This window comes from Humulus lupulus, chromosome 7 (genome assembly GCF_963169125.1).
Source record: "Humulus lupulus chromosome 7, drHumLupu1.1, whole genome shotgun sequence".
Taxonomy (NCBI): Eukaryota; Viridiplantae; Streptophyta; class Magnoliopsida; order Rosales; family Cannabaceae; genus Humulus; species Humulus lupulus.
This window is the reverse complement of record NC_084799.1, coordinates 56953783-56971798: the sequence shown is the minus strand read 5'-3', so window position 1 is coordinate 56971798 and position 18016 is coordinate 56953783. Positions and strand designations below refer to the sequence as shown.

At 34.0% G+C, this 18016-nt stretch overlaps 1 protein-coding gene and 1 pseudogene across 1 annotated transcript; both read left to right on the top strand.

The window, feature by feature from the left end:
- The first annotated feature begins 1927 nt into the window (after nucleotides 1-1927).
- Nucleotides 1928-13129, top strand: LOC133791732 (alpha-mannosidase At3g26720-like; annotated as a pseudogene).
- A 655-nt stretch (nucleotides 13130-13784) lies between these two features.
- On the top strand, nucleotides 13785-16152 carry LOC133791731 (uncharacterized). Its single transcript, XM_062229648.1, has 5 exons — nucleotides 13785-13930; nucleotides 14537-14627; nucleotides 15513-15522; nucleotides 15592-15941; nucleotides 16038-16152. The coding sequence occupies exons 1-5, from the start codon at nucleotides 13785-13787 to the stop codon at nucleotides 16116-16118; spliced, it is 678 nt and encodes a 225-aa protein (XP_062085632.1). The 3' UTR covers nucleotides 16119-16152.
- Nucleotides 16153-18016: the final 1864 nt, after the last annotated feature.

Genomic DNA, 18016 nt, shown 5'->3' with positions numbered 1-18016 from the left:
AAAAATGTTATTGAACTGAGTAAGAAATATACAGAATACAAATACAGATTTCCTTACCAATAATATCTTTTAGGTTTTTCCCAAAGTGTTTCCCAAATACTCTCACTCACATATTATTTTTCTCATCAAAATCGCTTAGAAAATTCCCTTATATTCCCCTCATCGTCCCCAACCCCTCACGGACCCTCATTTCCCCCATTTTCAGAGTCGCACGCGCAAACTCTTTTCCAGCCACGATGAGATCAATTTTCTCCATTTTTGTGTGTTTTTTTATTTTACTAATATTGCTTTAAATTATGTATATGTTCATAAAATTGATTTATTTTGAAGTTTTAGCGCAAAAATGAAGGAATTGTTAGTGTGTTTAATGAGGTTTTAATATATGTTTTATAGTTTTTATTTTTTTCATTTTTTGAACGTTTGTAGAGGATTAGAAAACATTTTGAAGCTTCAAAACATGTATAGATTACTTAAACTTGATTTATACGGAGCGACTACAACGCATCCCTTTTTTTGCAACACCGGTGCATCCTTTTTTTATTTTGGCACATGAATAGTTATAATCCAAAAAAATTGTATATGATGGTGTACATTATAGCTATCTAGAACATCCTACAAATTTTCAAGAAATTCTGAATAAATTATGGTACCGAAACAGAGTCTAAACTGTCTGTTGCACGCATGCCTGCTTTTTTGTGTACGAGTTTAAAATTTGACAGTTTGAACTCTTGTTTTCGGCTTCGTAAACTATTCAGAATTTCTTGAAAATTTGCAGGATATTCTAAATACCTACAATGTACACCGTGATATAAATTTTTTTGGATTATATCTATCCAGGTGCCGAAATAGAAAAAGGATGTACCGGTGTTGCAAAAAAAGGGGATGCATTGTAGTCGTTCCCTATATATATATTTCAGATTTTGTATTTTTTATATTATTTAAACAATGAATATGTTTTTTAATATTGTTAATATTCATTATGAGTGTGTTTTTCATTATTGAAACATATATTAATTTTTAGAAGTTATTTTAAGTTAATTTTTGTTAATTATTTTCGGAATCCAAATTTATTATTCATTTATCACTAATTTTGTAAGTATGGTTTAGTAAATGAAATTTTAGTAGTTTAACTAATTGATTAGAAAGTTGCTAGTTAAAATTTGAGTTTACTTGTTTTAATTCAATCAGTAACTTTGAATACTCTAAATTATACCAATTAACATATTTTGAAATCATACATATGGTTTACCATATTTACTCATTATTGTCTAAACTTTTATTGTAGGAAATGCATTCACTTGTTTGAATTTGCAGTGTTGTGATTTTGTTGAAGATTAATTTTCAAGGAGAGTAATAATTACTACTTAATGTTTTATTTCTCATTTTGATATTATACAAACTATTGTTAGAGGAGTTTGAATATATTAGATATTCATTCTTATTGAAGTAGGTTCTGAGATGAAATTGTGTGTTGTGGGGATATTAGAAGGTTGAGAGAACATGTGTGTCTTAGTGAAGTATGTTCTGCGAATTCTGCGTGCTACAGTGGTTTATGGAAAAAATTATGCTTTTTGATTGTTATGTTTTGTTTGAATTGAATCTATAGGCACTAATAATTTGACATATGTAATAGAAACAGAGGAAATTCTGCCCAATTTTTTAAAGATTAATATATTGATTGAACATGTTTTATAGGTTAATATGTAATAATTATGTTTGTTTATATTGAAATTGTAAATATATATGAATTTTGGATATGTTATAGAAATGATGGATTCCACCAATTTTTAGAATTTTGCCAAATAATTTGTAGTGATCTAGAAAGAATTCCTTGTCCATGTATAGATTGTGGTAATGGATCAAAATGAAATATTATCATGATAAAGAATCATGTATTTTGTCAGGGATTTGATACAAGTTATAGTATATGGTATTGACATGGTATTTTTTTGGTAGACTAGGAGTTGATGATTTGAATTATAGTAATTTTGACGATCATCCTATGAAATTGCTTGATGAAGCACAACAAGACTTTGTTGATGATGCTTCAAAATTCGACAAATTGGTTAGATATGTTGATAAACAATTATTTAATGGTTGTCTGAAAAAGAGATTACCAACGATGGTGAAATTTTACAACGTAAAAGCAGAAAATGGAGTGAGCGATAAATGTTTTAGTCAATTTTTAGCTGCTTTTAAGGAGAATTTTCCATCAGGTAATTGCTTTCCTGAGTCTACGTATGAAGTGAAGAAAACTTTAAATTTCATAGAGTTGAAGTATGAGAAGATCTATACATGTCTGAATGATTGTGTTTTATATCGTAAAGAGTATGTAGACATGAGCACTTGCCCAAAATGTGATTTACCACGCTACAAACCTAACAAGAGTACGGAGATTAGGAAACTTATTCCTCAGAAAGTGATGTGGTGCTTGCCTTTGATTCCGCAGCTTAAGCGGTTGTATCGAAGTGCAGAACACTCTGAAAACTTAATATCGCTTGAGAGTAGGCAAGTGAAAGATGGTAAACTTTGATATCCTGCAGATTAACAGGCCTGGAAAAAAGTAAATCACTTAAATCCATAATTTAAAACTGAAGAAAGACATCTTCATCTAGGTCTAGTTGCCGATGGAGTAAACTCACATAAATCTCTAAGTAGTAGGCATACTTTGTGGCATGTCTTCCTTGTTATGTTCAATCTTCCTCCGTGGTTAGTGATGATAAGAAATTTTTTATGGTTACGTTAATGATTTCAGGCGCAAATCAACTGGGACATGATATAGATGTTTATTTGGCACCATTGATGATTTGAAAGATTTGTATGAAAATGGTGCTGAGGCATATGACGGTTTTAAGAAAGAAGTCTTTAACTTAGAAGTTGTGTTGTTGTGGACTGTTAATGATTTTCTGGCATATGGTAATCTATCAGGGTTAAGCACAAAATGTTACCAGGGATGTCCAATATGTTGCATTAACACAAGGCTCATTATCTGTCGAATGGGCACAAAATGTGTTATGTGAGTCATAGACGATACTTGCCCCTAGATAATTGTTATAGGAAAAAAAACATTTGTTGGTAGTAAAGAACAAGGTGTTTCTCCTTTGCCACTACCAAGGAAACAAATTCTTGAAAAAGTAGAGATAGTTGATTTCAAATATGGAAAAACGAAGAAAAATACGAAAGCAAATGGATATTTCCAAAGGAAATCAATTTTTTTCGTCTTCCTTACTGGAAAGATTTACTTGTTCAATATTGTTTGGATGTAATGCACATAGAAAAAAAAAAGTGTGTGAAAATATTATAGGTATATTACTTTATATTCCCAGTAAAACTAAGGATGGTCTGACTAGTTGTTTAGATCTTGTTGAAATGGGTATAAGAACTTATTTGGCACCTGAAGAGAAAGGTAAACGCACATATCTACCTCCTTCTTGTTTCACGTTGTCTAGAGAAGAGAAAAAAATCATATGTAAATCATTTGCAGAGATGAAAGTGTCTGATGGATATTCATACAACATTCGAAACTTGGTATCCATGGAGGATTTGACATTATTGGGTATGAAATCACATTATTTCCATATGTTAATGCAATAATTACTTCTGATTGCCATCTGGTCAATCTTGCCGAAAAAATTAGAGATTGTTGAATAACTGTTTATCAACATGTTTATATTTTCTTGCTGAGCCTTGGCTCACGGGTGCTACACGGGTGCTACACGGTGCAGGTAAGGGCAAAGAGAAGTTGGACCAGCCATGAGTTGGAGGGGTTTAGGGGCAGAGTGTACATATGTGGCCTGCTCGACCACAATGGTCAAGATTACATGCTGGAACTAGGGTATAACCTTGATTTTTTCGCCTAGGGCGACTTTCTGTATTTATGTTGTATCAGTATCAGTTAATACACTCTGTTGGGATCCCATGTACAAACATAAACCCTTTCGATGAAATGGTTACTGTTTGACCGGAATTTTTAATACCTAATCCTTGAGTTGGTTTTAATTACACGTTTTAAATCCAAATGATTCGTTTAGCGAGTTAAGCACTATTTAAAATACACAGTTTAACGGTCCTGAATTAGTATGGCGTTACAATAAACGTCCCCCGAGCCCCTTAGTGGGCCGTCAAAATTGACCTGCGGAACCCCATGCTTTATCTCCAAAACTTAGAAAATTCACCTTTCTAGGGCAGTGGCGTAGTCACGCCCTACCCCAGCGCGATCACGCCACTTGCTATGAAACCTAAAATTGAATTCAAAATTTCTTACTTTCTGGGAAACTAGCCTGGTCGTGATAGGTCGCTAGAAACCCAAAAAACGAACCCAAATTTTTGTGTTCTTCCCCAATTTGAGAACTACAACTTTCCCCGGCAAAACCAGACCCAAAACTCGACCCAAATAGGTATTTCCAGCAGATTTTGACCATAAAAAACCTCAAACAACTTAGACAAACTACAATCAAAACAATACACCACAAAAATGTATCAAACACCTTAGAACATTCAATTGCACTTTTTGAGTTTCAAACTTAAGCTATCTCCCCAAAATCCGAGAATCATAACCCAAATCCTCAATTCCAAACTAAATTCGAGTCCCACTATAACTTCTAAACAAATTCCTATGCTCAATACACCCATCCTTACAATCTATACACAACAATTCAAAATTAAAATTCCAAAATTCACAAAACCTCATCCAAGGTACCATTGATGAACAAGTAAAAAAAATACCTCTTCAAATCCTTCCAAACTTCCTCAAATCTCCATAGAAATTGATATTTCACTATGTTGCCTTTGAACTTTGGTGTTTTTGAGTGAGTTTTTCTTTTTTTCTTTTAAGTAACTAAGGAGGAGAATGAAAGTCTAGAACATGTAGGAGAATAGCTGCCAATACTGAGCCAATTTTCTCACTCCCTTGGTCAAATAACCATTTCACCCTCCCTTTTGAATTTTTCTTCAAAGCATCCCAAGGGCAAAATGGACCTTAGTCCTAAATTTCCACCCTAAAACTCAATTTATACCCCAAATTCTTAATTAAATCTTCTAATCTTCCAAGTACAAATATTAGCAAAAATAATATTTCATTAACCGATAATTCTCAAAATACACAAAATTACCAAAATACCCCTTGGCTCCACCCCGACCTGGGTATAAATCCCCATTGTGATTTTTCTGTTAAATTGCTCAAAAGGATCAACTCATGCCAAATATCGCAAATATATCAACATCATAATAGGGTCTCAAGCACATAGCAAGTAAAATTTCAATTATACCCTCAACGGGTCAAAATTATGAAAATGTCCATTTTTAACAAAAGCATGTATTTGAACACATTTAATACACATCATCATGCATACTCAATCATATAAGCATATAATTCACCTAATACGATTAATTAGTAAATAATTACCCCACGTGTCCTCTTATCATGTTAATCCATGCAATTAATTCTATTTGAGATTTTGGGATGCGACAACTATCCCCTCCTTATAGAAATTTTGTCCTCAAAATTTACTTGAACATCTCGGGATACAGTTCCCGCATCTCTGACTCTAACTTCCGAGTCTCTTTCTCTACTTTTCTATTTCTTTATAATGCTTTCTCTACGGTTATCCTTTCTATCCAACTTCTCCATGACCTTCTCTTCACATGATAAGTCCCGCTATAATTTCAAGGTCTTTTAATCCAATAAGGTGTAGTACCTGACATATCCTTCATTAGCATCGATACTTGAAATACCCTATGAACCCCCCACCAATGTCACGGTAAGGCTAATCTATAGGCCACATGCCTAATTATTTCGAGGATCTCAAAGGTCCAACAAACCTAGGGCTTCATTCCATTTTCTTTCCAAATTATTTTATCTCTTTCGTTTGTGAAACTTGGAGAAACCCCAGAATCCTCAATCCTAGAACTCCACGTTCCTATATCTTTGTAGCTTTTCTATCCTTTGAGTGGATCGAGCATTCCCACTCTAACATTTCTCATTAATTTCATTTTTTTATTGGTCCTCTAAACCGTTTCAGAACTAACATACTTCCTTTCTCCCATCTCATCCCCAGAAATGGGTGATCTACACTTCCTATCCCACAATATCTTATACGGATCCACTCCGGTTGTCGACTGATAATCATTACTGTAGGAAAAAAATCAATCAAGGGAAGGTACCTACTCCTTGATCCTTCAAATTCCAATACACATGCCCAAAGCATGTCCTCTAATATCTAGATCGCCCTTTCAGATTACCCGTCTATCTGAGGATGATATTTGTACTATGTTTCAGCCTTGAACCCATCGCCTTCTACAAGCCTTCCCAAGACATGGAAGTAAAAATATAAGATCTCAATGCGACACTATCCCTGACCACCCATATAAAGATTTCAAATCCTGACACATCTTTGTGTTATCCAGATGTAACGATTATGGAGAGGTATGAAACTCCTACAGACTTCTTCCTCAATACCATCATCCATCGAAACACATATCTAATCCTTATATCTCAACATATCCATATAAAAAATAATAATAAAGTCCTTAGCCACTCCAGCTAAGACCTTCTTTCTATGCCTCACCAATTCATGAATCACTTCTTTTCATTTCCTTGTAATTTTATCAATAAGAGTAGACCGAGAGGGTTCCATTTGCGAACTTACCAGCCACAAACACAATACAAACACGGGTAATCTACTTAGCTAACTTTATTGTGATTTGTTTTAAACTATCCACTTTGCCTGAACCCTCCAACATAAGGCACTACCCGCTACATTGGTTTTTCCTAAATGATAAAGGATTTCACAGTCATAACCCTTTACCTATTTAACCAATATTTCTATCTCATATTTGAATCTTTTGGGATAATAAAATACTTTAACTCTTATGTCTGTGTATATCTCACACTCCTCCCCCATATAAGTGGTGTCACCTCTAGTAGTAAGTAGGACATCACTTTTTATATTTCTTTAACTGTCGTGAGGCATAAGCAATCACCTTCCTGGCATGTCTTGAAACGCCATAGTAAACCACAAACTTTTCCCAATCTGAAGGAACACTGAGTACTGACACAATAATTAACCACCACTACAATTCCTGAAAACTATTCTCACACTTATTGGTCCACCCAAACTTTAGGTTCTTACGAGTAAACTTACTCAAATGTGTTGCAATCCTCGAGAATTCTTCAACTAAATGCTGATAATACCCTGCCATTCCAAGGAATCTTGTAATCTCTGAAGCACTCATTGGCCTTGGAAAATCTCTCGCCGGGTCCATCCTGGTCGGATCCACCATAATACCAATCTCTCTCACAATATAACCCAAAATACTACTCAAAGTAGTCAAAGCTTACACTTCTTGAACATTACATGAAATTTATATTTCCCTTAGCCTCTGTAATACCAAACAGAGATGTTCTTCGTCTTCTTCTTATGACTGAGAATAGACCAATATTGTAATGCCCTATTTCGTTAGAGTCGTTACTAAGTGAGTTTTAACCGTGCAATCAACTCGCTGGTCGAGGTTTTAGGTCAAAAGTGTGGCTAAACTGTAATAAAAGTCATATAATTTGAAAATGTAATCATTCATTGAAATTATAAAGCGTTATACATTTAGGATCACAAAATACTGTTTAGAAATATTTACAACTCAAAAATATGAGTAAAGTCGACTAAACGACAAAATTTGGATCAATACATAGCATCTCCCAAAAATACCCCTGGCCGTGATAGCCAGGCAAAATGAACATGTACACGTTGCTTCACGCTCTCCGTACTCATGGTTGGTCGACCTTTCCCTTGCCCTTACCTGAACCATAGAGCACCCGTGATCTGAAACCCAACAAGAAAACTCAACACAAACAACCAACATATACATAACTATCAATAAGCATATAACAAGGCAGCCAACAGGCTAAACACATAGCGGTCATGCCGTCCCAGGCGATTTCACTACACCAAACACCCATTACCATAACACATCATTATAATACTATTTGAAAAGAGTTATTGTATATATAAAGTTATTGAGTAAATCACACGCGGTAAAGTTAAAAATAAAGCGCCAAGTGAAAAAAAAAACAGAGGCAAAATTTTCTCATTTTCACTATCTCGGACCGAAGTCTTATCTCTTTCTCATTTTCCCTTTTTTCCCCTTCTCCTTTTCATCTCTCTCTTCCCTTCGCCCTAGCCACACTCCCGTAACCACCATCATCCTCAGCTCCAACCACCTAACCACCATCCTCACACCCGTTTTTCTCCGAGCCAAGCTCCAAATCTCAGGCACCCGTGAACCCAACCCCCAAACCAAGTGACCCCAGGTGCGAGCCCACCTCAGCGTGCCTTCGACCCAGTGGTCTCATCGTTCTTGGAGATCGCCATTGGAAAAACTGCCGTTGGGATTTGACTCCCTCTATTTTTCTCGAATTGATTACCAAGACAGAGCTAAGCGTCTCAAAGAGAAAACTCTTGATGTTGTATGGCAGGGATCTAGGTCCCTTGGTTCTTCTTCACAGGTTAGGAACCTCTTTATTTTATTACCACTAATTGATTTGATATATTAATTCTTATATTTTTTGCTTCTACTAGTCCTGTGCTTGGATTCCAAGTAACTTCCTTTATTAATTTTATCCTCAGATTTTCACTGGCATATCGCCCCGGCATTATGATCCTCCTGATGGTTTCACGTTTGAATAAATGATGTTTCACCACCTATTCAGGTAAGTTTGATTGATCAATAATGTAGATATTGCCTAAAAGTTTGCATCTGAATGCATTCTGAAACATGTTTTTTGGTTGTAGGATGATACTTTTATGTTTGACTATAATGTTCAAGAGCGAGTGAATGACTTTGTTGCTGCCGCTTTAGCTCAGGTAAGAATTAGAGAGGAACCATTTAGTCGAATTCCATGTTTGCTAGATACTTGTATGCAAATGATCAATATTTAAAATAATAGGAGTCTACACATTAAATTCCATATCCTAATAATTGCATTTATGTTCATTGTGTAGATCATGATAAATCTGATAAACCTTTGTGTTTAGTCTTTTTGTTTTTGGTAACCTCAAATTTTGTAGGAATTTTAGTGGAATTCTTTTGGAATGATTAAAGTAAACGTTTTCTCTTCTTGTAGGCTAACGTGACAAGAACCAATCACATTATGTGGATGATGGGGACATATTTTCATTATCAATATGCAATTTCATGGTTCAGGCAGATGGACAAGTTTATTCACTATGTAAATCAGGTAGTCCTATAGATCTTTGCATATTGAATGAGTTAAATAGAAATATGTTGCTCAATCTGAATACCGAAGTAATATTTATTACCTGTTCATTGTCATTCCATCCTGGAGTTCTTGTTGAAGTCTAAAGTTACTAAATTGCATTAATTTGTCGATTCTTAGGATGGGTGTGTGAATGCACTGTATTCAACACCATCTCTTTACACTGATGCGAAACATGCAACTGATGAGAAATGGCCTCTTAAAACTGATGACTTTTTCCCGTGAGTAAAGTTTGATGTCTGCATTTCAGTTTTAGTTTTCAAGAATTGCTTCTTAAAATGTATTCCCTTTTTTAAAGGTATGCAGATCATCCAAATGCTTATTGGACCGGGTACTTTACAAGTCATCTAGGACTTAAAAGTTACGTTAGAGCTTTGAGTGGTTACTATCTGGTATATCCTGAGCCTCTTTTATATATTTAGAGTTTCTCTCAAGTATCTGGCAGGCTTCTACTGTCTCTTTTTAAACATCTATTGGTTTTTTATTCTAATGAACAGACAGCTAGGCAGTTGGAGTTTTTTAAAGGAAGGGTTGACTCAGGGCCAAACACTGAGGTACTTGTTGATGCTTTGGCAATTGCTCAACATCATGATGCAGTTAGTGGTACAGAAAGACAGCACGTTGCTGCTGATTATGCTTTGCGACTTTCTTTGGGCTACAAGGAGGTGCATATTTTCAACAACCAAGTTAACTTCAAAATATTTTTTATGTATTAAATTTCATATGAATCATTTCTGTTTACTTTTTTTTTTGTAGGCTGAGAAGGTGGTTGCCTCTTCTTTAGCATACTTGACACAACCAGATTCAAGCTCTGGAGTTGAAAACTTTCAACAGGCAAGTTGTCATTAGGTTTACAATATTTTCCTTCTCACTTGTGAGTTTTGACCTTATGTACTCTTTCTTTTACCCTGCTACTGGAACCCTTTTTTTGGTCATATACAAATAGGGCATAAATGGTTTTATTTCATTTCCCATGTTGCATGAGGCATCTTAGTCAATTGAAATTTGGGAACCTACATGCCATTGAGGCATGAAAGGGAGTAAATTGAACTTTTCTTTATTAGCTTTCATTTCAAAAGGGATTGGTTTAGGCTTTTATAATGTTGATGCATTTATTTAAGCACCTCTAACTTCAATCTTCAGCACCATTATTATTACACTTTTCTCAGTAACAGAGTGTACATCAATTCAGTTTTATGTTTTGGCTTTTCTTGGCAGTGTCCTCTTCTTAACATAAGTTATTGTCCTCCATCAGAAGCTGTCCTGACTTATGGGAAAAGTTTGGTAAGTACATTTTTACTTGTAAGTTGTAATATCCAACTCAATTGAGTATCAGAGAATTCCCTTTTTTATGTCATCTTATCATCATGTATTTTCTTGCTAGGTCGTTGTCATCTACAATTCCCTAGGGTGGAAGAGAGAAGAAGTAATACGAATTCTTGTAAGTAGCTAAACTGTACTTCATATGCTGATCAACATAAATTTGAAAAGGTCTACTTGAACTGATGATTTCTATTACACACTTTCAACCAAAAAGAGTTCCAATATTGAACACTTGAGGACAGAACGCTATGTATATCTGTGTCAAACACTTTCTTAATTTAAGAAGTAACCATCATTGACTTGGAGAAAACTGCAAAAAATTTAAGGTTGTATATATTAACTTATTCATGTTTACTAATGGCTTTGCAACTGAAATTTTATGTAGGTTTCCACTGACAGAATTAGTGTTCAGGATTCTAGTGGGAAGAAAGTTGAAGCCCAGCTTCTTCCTATATTGAATGCCACTTTTAGTGTTAGAAATTATTATGTGAGAGCATATTTGGGTGAATCTCCGAGAGAAACAATTACATATTGGCTTGCATTTACAGTGTCATTACCGCCAATTGGTTTTAGCACTTACATAATTTCTACCACTAAACAAACAGGTTGGCCATATTGTAATGTTTAAGGTGTTACATATAAGAGCTCTCCAAATTAGACCTGATAATCTAATTATTGCTCTACTTTACAGGCTCTAGTGTAGCCATTTCTTCTGTGTACAGGTCAGAAGAAAGTATAGACAACACTATAGAAGTTGGACAAGGAAGTTTGAAGCTAATTTATTCAGCTCGTGATGGAAAGCTTTCACACTATGCTAACAACAGAAATTTGGTATGCTATGTTGAAGATTTAGTTTCCCAATACCTTTTCCACTTCATTTTATATGGTTTGTTTTTGTATGGAGTTTTTTTTATGTATCTTCTAATATTCAATCTTAATTCAAAATTAACACATATGGGTAAATTATCTCATAGACATGTCATGGACAGTGATGCTAATCTTTTTCCTCTTTTTCTTTTTTTGGTTTCCAATTTCCTTGTACATTCATGTATTTGCTCATGGTTTTATAAAATTCTATATTGATGGACAAAGATGGTGATGTGTTTACTATGTTATGTTCCTATTGAAGATTACAGCATCTGCAGAACAGTCATACAGTTATTACAGTGGAAACGATGGAACTGATAAAGATCCACAGGTAGTGAATTATCTATGCACTTAAAAAATTTACTATGCTTTGTCAATTCCTAGATTACTTCTATTGTTTAGAGTAGTTTTAGCTGTTATCAATGTGGTGTTGTCTTTTCTGTTGAAGGCTTCTGGAGCATATGTCTTTCGTCCAAATGGCACATTTCCAATCAAATCCGATAACCAGGTAACTAAAGTCGTTTAATTTGTGTAAAATTTTTAAATGATCATGAACTGTCAATTTATAAAATTGAGTACCTAAAGGTAACACTCCTATGTTCTAGTCTTCTCTAACTATGGTTCGAGGTCCGGTACTGGATGAAGTACACCAACGGCTCAATCCATGGATATCTCAGGTGATTTGCTGCTCCAAATATAACAAGATCATACAGTTGTTTTAGACTTGATATATCAAACTGTAATTGGGTAGGATTGATTAGATAACATGTTTAGAATTGTGTTCTCAACCTAGGGACATTATTCCTTATAATTTCAGTAACAAACCCAAATGTATGCACAGATTACTAGGGTATTCAAGGAAAAGGAGCACGCTGAAGTTGAGTTTACTGTAAGTTAACTTATGAAATTGATCTACCAAGAGCACAGAGAATTCTGTTAACTTTGTTTTTCATATATATATATATATAGTTGTCAATTTACTGTTTGCTGATTATGTTATTCTATTTTTAGATTGGACCTATACATGTGGATGATAGCATAGGAAAAGAAATCACTACTCAAATTACAACACCCTTAAAGACTAATGGAACATTCTATACAGATTCTAACGGACGTGACTTCATTAAGAGGGTATTCTAAATCTCTAATACTTAAATTTGATAAGAGATATTTGAATCACACACTGTGCTACTTTATATATCATTGTACAGTTAAATATATGGAAGTTGAAGATCTTTGCGGTTTATTTTCAAGTCTTTATTCCATCTCATGGAAGCATACATGAAGTTATTATCCTGTGTGCTTCTGTTTCTTGACGCATTGAAACATACGACTCATATAGATATGTTATGGTATTGATTCAATTTATTCTCAAGCTGCATTGATCTTACCTCCATTCCATTTTACAGTTTTTATAGTAAGCATCAATTATTGAGCATGTACTTAGTTCAACTGTCTCAATTCAGTTTTTGAGAGGAAATCCAAAAACATATGCTTTGTTTTTGTTTTTCTCATGTTCAGCATTCTCTATGTATTATATTTCTGACTGCTTTCTTGCCTTTTGTTATTATTTTTCAGATTAATCTTGGAATATACATGCAAGACAATATCTCAGAACTGTCAGTGTTGGTTGACCGTTCAGTTGGAGGATCCTCGTATCTGATATGATCTTTTTGAACCATACATATGTTTATACATATATTTGGTTGTCAATTATGATTATAACTGTATTAATATGTATATATTTTTATTTGAAGAATCAATCATGGTTGGGTTTCCTTATCAACACTATAGTTGGAAATTTGAAACTCTCAATTTCAAATATTCATATCAGATACGAGGACAGTGAAAGGTGTGTAATAGCAAGTTAAATTTTATATTTTGGACTCTTAACATTCTTATTTTCTGTCTGAATTTTAATTTCCTATTCTCTAGCAATCCTGGTCACCCATTTGCAGCAGGTGTGACCTTGGAGAAACTCTTAGCTTCCTTCTGAGTGGGTCCAGGTAGAACCAATATTTAGTTTATTCTTGCAGTTACATATGTTGAGGGCATGTTAAAACTATGAAACTTTGATCATTTATTTGCTTCAGGTTTTTAGATATGGCACTGAAGAAGGCAAACCTGCTGATAGAATTGTCAAACAGCACACTTATATTCTGGAACCAATTACAAGAAATGCAAAGTATATTCTGGATGATGTCATTCTCCATATATCAAAAGTTTAATTTCATAATTCAACTGTGATTGGATACTTGGAGGCATGTTTTGATTGGCCTTGAAAATTTTTAGTATCTTGTTGTTGTAGGATGGATACAAGGATATGTTAAAACTAGCTGATAACTTTTCTACCTTTAATCAACGCTTAAAATATGCGCATTTTCATCCACATGTTTCCGTGAAATCTGATCCTCGTTCTTGGTGGAAGTATGCTTATAGAGCTGTATCTGACAAAGTGAAGAAGGGAAGGTAACTTCTTTAGGACATGGCTTTGTGTATAATGCAAGATATATTTATATAGAATTAGTCAAAATTGTTAACTCAACGTAGCAGTTAATAGGAACTTTAATTACATTGTTCGGTATTGTTAAGTAGTACATACTACCTTATTGTATATCAACTTAACCTTTTAGATTATTTAATGCTATTTTTGTATCTATGCAATCAAGATATTTCTATTGGCATGTATTGCTTATATTGTATATATTTTATTAGCTATAATAGTACTTATTAATTAGCTTGACAATTTTTTTTGCTGCTGAAATTACCTTGACTTAGCATGGTTTGAAATTTGTATTTTTGTTTAAAGGTGCATGAAACTTTCTTGCATATAAATTATGTTCTCATATGTGTGGTGCCACTAACACTCTGTTTTGGTTATTGATTATAAGCCCTGTTTATTTTATAAAAAAATCAGCACATTCTTGTTGATTAAGATTCTAGGTGCTATAATTGGAGGTTTTACTTAGCTCTCTTTCATAGATAAAAGAGTCAAAGTTCCAGAGTATTATTAACATATTGGATTTATTGCATTGCATTTTAATCATGATTTTTTGTAGTTTTTGTGCTGTAAAGACTGTTATTTCTCTGTTCTTCATCAATTAAATTGATTAGTATATTTTCACTGTTAGTTGGAAGATATGCAGCTGTTGTTGACATGAACCAGGTTTTAACTAGAATTAGCCTAACATGTTCTACATTCTGCATAGCATGCACACATATCATGTATTTACAATTAGACAGAGACACTTAGAGAGATCTAAATGAGTCATGTGTCAGAGCTTGGCTCTATTCTAGGTTAGTTTCTTCAAAGTCTTTGTTGCTGATTTTTGTCTGTTTCCAGCCTTCATTGCTGAGTTTTTTTGGGGGGCTATGTTTTCTAAAGACAAAACAGAGTATTACATCTTATTTTCTGGTTTACATTATTGGAATTTTTTTTGGCCATTATTTCCATTCCTTCATAGCCATCAAGTATGATTTTACCTTTCACAATGTCTGAAACAACCGTGCCAAGTGATTGCTTATATTGAATTGTGTCACCCTCTTTAACGGTAAATTGGCCATAATAATATATCATTATATTTTGAGCACACCATGTCACTATGTTAGGTACCTTTTGGCATATTTTAGGCAAGTATCCAAGACTGGGTCTTGTAAGTCAACATACCTCTATAATTTTTTAGGCTAATGAGTTCTTATGAATACTGTTGACTGTTTTTAATAATAGATAATATTTTAATTGTTTCATCTTTCTTTTGTCCAAGTAATCTATAGTGATTACTTTCTTTTTTAGTAGTTCAGGGTATTTCTTTTTTTAATACTTTCTTTTGTCAAACATCTTACTTGCCTAGATGTCACGTTAAGTATTATTTATTTCTTTAATTATTTTTATTGTTACACTAAATAAAGAGAAGTTAAGTTTTCAGTTTTACAGAAACATTTACTTTTGCCCTTTGGCTACTGAAGTAATATGATAATTTGCAAACCTCTTTTTTTTTCTCTATGGGATACTAAATTGTAGAAAATGACTGCTTAACTGTCTATTTTGCAGATTGATGTAGGCATTGGATCTTCATCATTTGCAAAATCACAGGGCCCGGAATGACTCATTGATAGAGGATGTTTGCCAGGTGAGTGGGAATTAAAGTCTTCTTTCTTGAAAGCTATATTTCTTCTTTCCTTGAACCATAAGCATTTATTTTTTCCGTACAAAAGTATTTTCTTCTCTTATAAGTCGACACTGGTTTGCCCAGCATGTGGAAAGATTTCAATCACTTTTGATCCCTTCATTTATTTGTCGTTACCGCTACCTTCAACTGCAACTCGGCAAATAACCGTGACTGTGTTTTACGACGATGGAAGTGGTCTTCCTATGCTATACACTGTTAGTTTGCTAAAGCAAGGTTGCTGTAAAGATCTTAGTGAACAACTAAGTAATGCTTGTTGCTTGAATGCTGATGAGATTCTTCTGCTTGCAGAGGTAAATTTGGTTTCCATTGATATCTGCTACAATTTATTTTATTTATTCCCTTAATTTTAGTTCTAGTGGTTGAGTAATTGTAATTTCGATTGCCAGGTTTATGAACATAAGATTTTTCGATATTTGGAAAACCCCTCAGAGCTATTGGCTCCAATTAAGGAGGATGACCACTTATAGACTTTCTAAAAACGTCATGGGAAGATCCAGAGTTGAAATAATTCATCGAACACATGAAAAGTAAGCTTGCATCCCTATCCTTATGTAATTGGTAAATAGCACTGGTAAACATGTGATGTACAAATTGGTGTTGCCAATCCATCTATTGAAAAATAGCTTTAACTAAGTAATTTCAGAAGGGGATTATAGTATCAATTAAAATAATTATTGGCTACTTGTTCATTAAGAAGCTGAAGTCCGTATGAATAAAGTTCAAGCGCTCAAAGTCAAGTGTTGACTGGATAATACTGGCTATATTATCTGCTTTTGAGAAATATGTGTTTTAATTTTTTGTATCCTAGTCATTTTATGTCTTGGATCATCTACGCAGACTGCTTGTTAGATTTCTGCTGGATTTCCTAACTTAGATAGTTGGATTTTTCAGGTGCCCGTCAGACAGTGTTAAGGGTTGTTAGGGAAAGCTTATCGGTACCCCTTTTGTTAATTATTTAAAAGAGCCAATATGTGGAGCCAATGTTGAAGCCGCTGTTACTAAATTGTTGTCACCTTTGAAGAGAACGCGTCCTTCAGTTAAGCTCCAGAATGGTAAGGAAAATGGATTTGAAAAAGAGGTTATTGAAGAACCATCAAATAGCTAAAATTCTAAGAACCTGTCAATGGATGATGCAGAAGTAGAGGAAAAATCCAGCGAAGCGTTATTTCTGTGTTGAAAGTAGTAAATTTTAGACTCCTTGAATATTTAAAGAATATTTTGTTGTTGATGACAATGTTGCATGTTTTAAACTAAATTGTGGATTGTTAATTCAATGTAGAATGTTCTTACTTTTTGTTATTTGAAAATCAAGTTCATTTGATGATGCTAGTATATATTAGAAAGCTAATTTTAATTATATAAAAAAATTAAAATATAATAGAATAAATTAGTGTAATATAAATAAAATATATAATGAGAATTTAAATATATCTAAATATAACAATAATACGAAAATTGAGTTATAATATATATTACAATAACACAATTTATGCAAAGAATTATGTTATGGAAACTTTATTATATAACACAAATAATGTGTTACACTAAAGTGTGGTATAACACAAAAAATGTGTTATACTAAAGTATAGTATAACACAAAAAATGTGTTATAGTAAAGTGTAGTATAACACAAAAAAAGTGTTATACTAAAGTGTAGTATAACACAAAAAAAGTGTTATAGTATCGACTATAAATAACATAATTCAACACTTATCTATATATTAAAATAACACAGAAATTGTGTTATCGTTGACAGTACAATAACACATTTGTATAACACTGATAAAGTGTTATGTAAAGTACCCTGACCTACGATAACATAGTCTGTCTTAACACATCAGAAAGTGTTATCGTAGGTTTTGATAACACATTTTTGGTGTTATTAAAAACATTTTTTCTTGTAGTGTTTACCAGGCCCTGGGTTCGCGGTCTACACCATGTGGATGACTCTAGGCATCCAAGAATGGTCTCACCCTAGCAACTTGCACTCCACATGCTCAATGCTGCTCCCGACCCTTGCCATACTCGACCTTGCACTCCACGTGCTTAATTCCGTTCCCGACCCCTTTTTGTACTCGGCTTCCTGCCGTTCTCGGCCTTCGCCATTCCCAACCTTCGTCGTTCATTCAAAAATATGCAACACGTAGCATACATTCAACAAATACTTAAAAAAAATACAAAGATAAACATTAGGGCTACACCCTACAACATAATCACATAGGGTCGTGCCCTGCAATATAAACAATAGGGCCACACCCTGCTCTACGAGTACAATAGTTTTCTTACCTGTGTCCCAAGCTTCTCGAGCACCGATATCCAGAGCACAATCCCCCAGTCCAAGCCTTGGGATTAGCTTAAGTGACTT

What these genes read in the sequence shown, in the direction of transcription:
- LOC133791731 (XM_062229648.1), top strand. Translation starts at nt 13,785, where the DNA reads ATGTTAAAACTAGCTGATAACTTTTCTACCTTTAATCAACGCTTAAAA. An exon ending in GACAAAGTGAAGAAGGGAAG is followed by an intron (nt 13,931 to 14,536) that starts GTAACTTCTTTA and finishes TGTGCTGTAAAG; the next exon opens with ACTGTTATTTCTCTGTTCTT. An exon ending in AGATTCTTCTGCTTGCAGAG is followed by an intron (nt 15,942 to 16,037) that starts GTAAATTTGGTT and finishes TTCGATTGCCAG; the next exon opens with GTTTATGAACATAAGATTTT.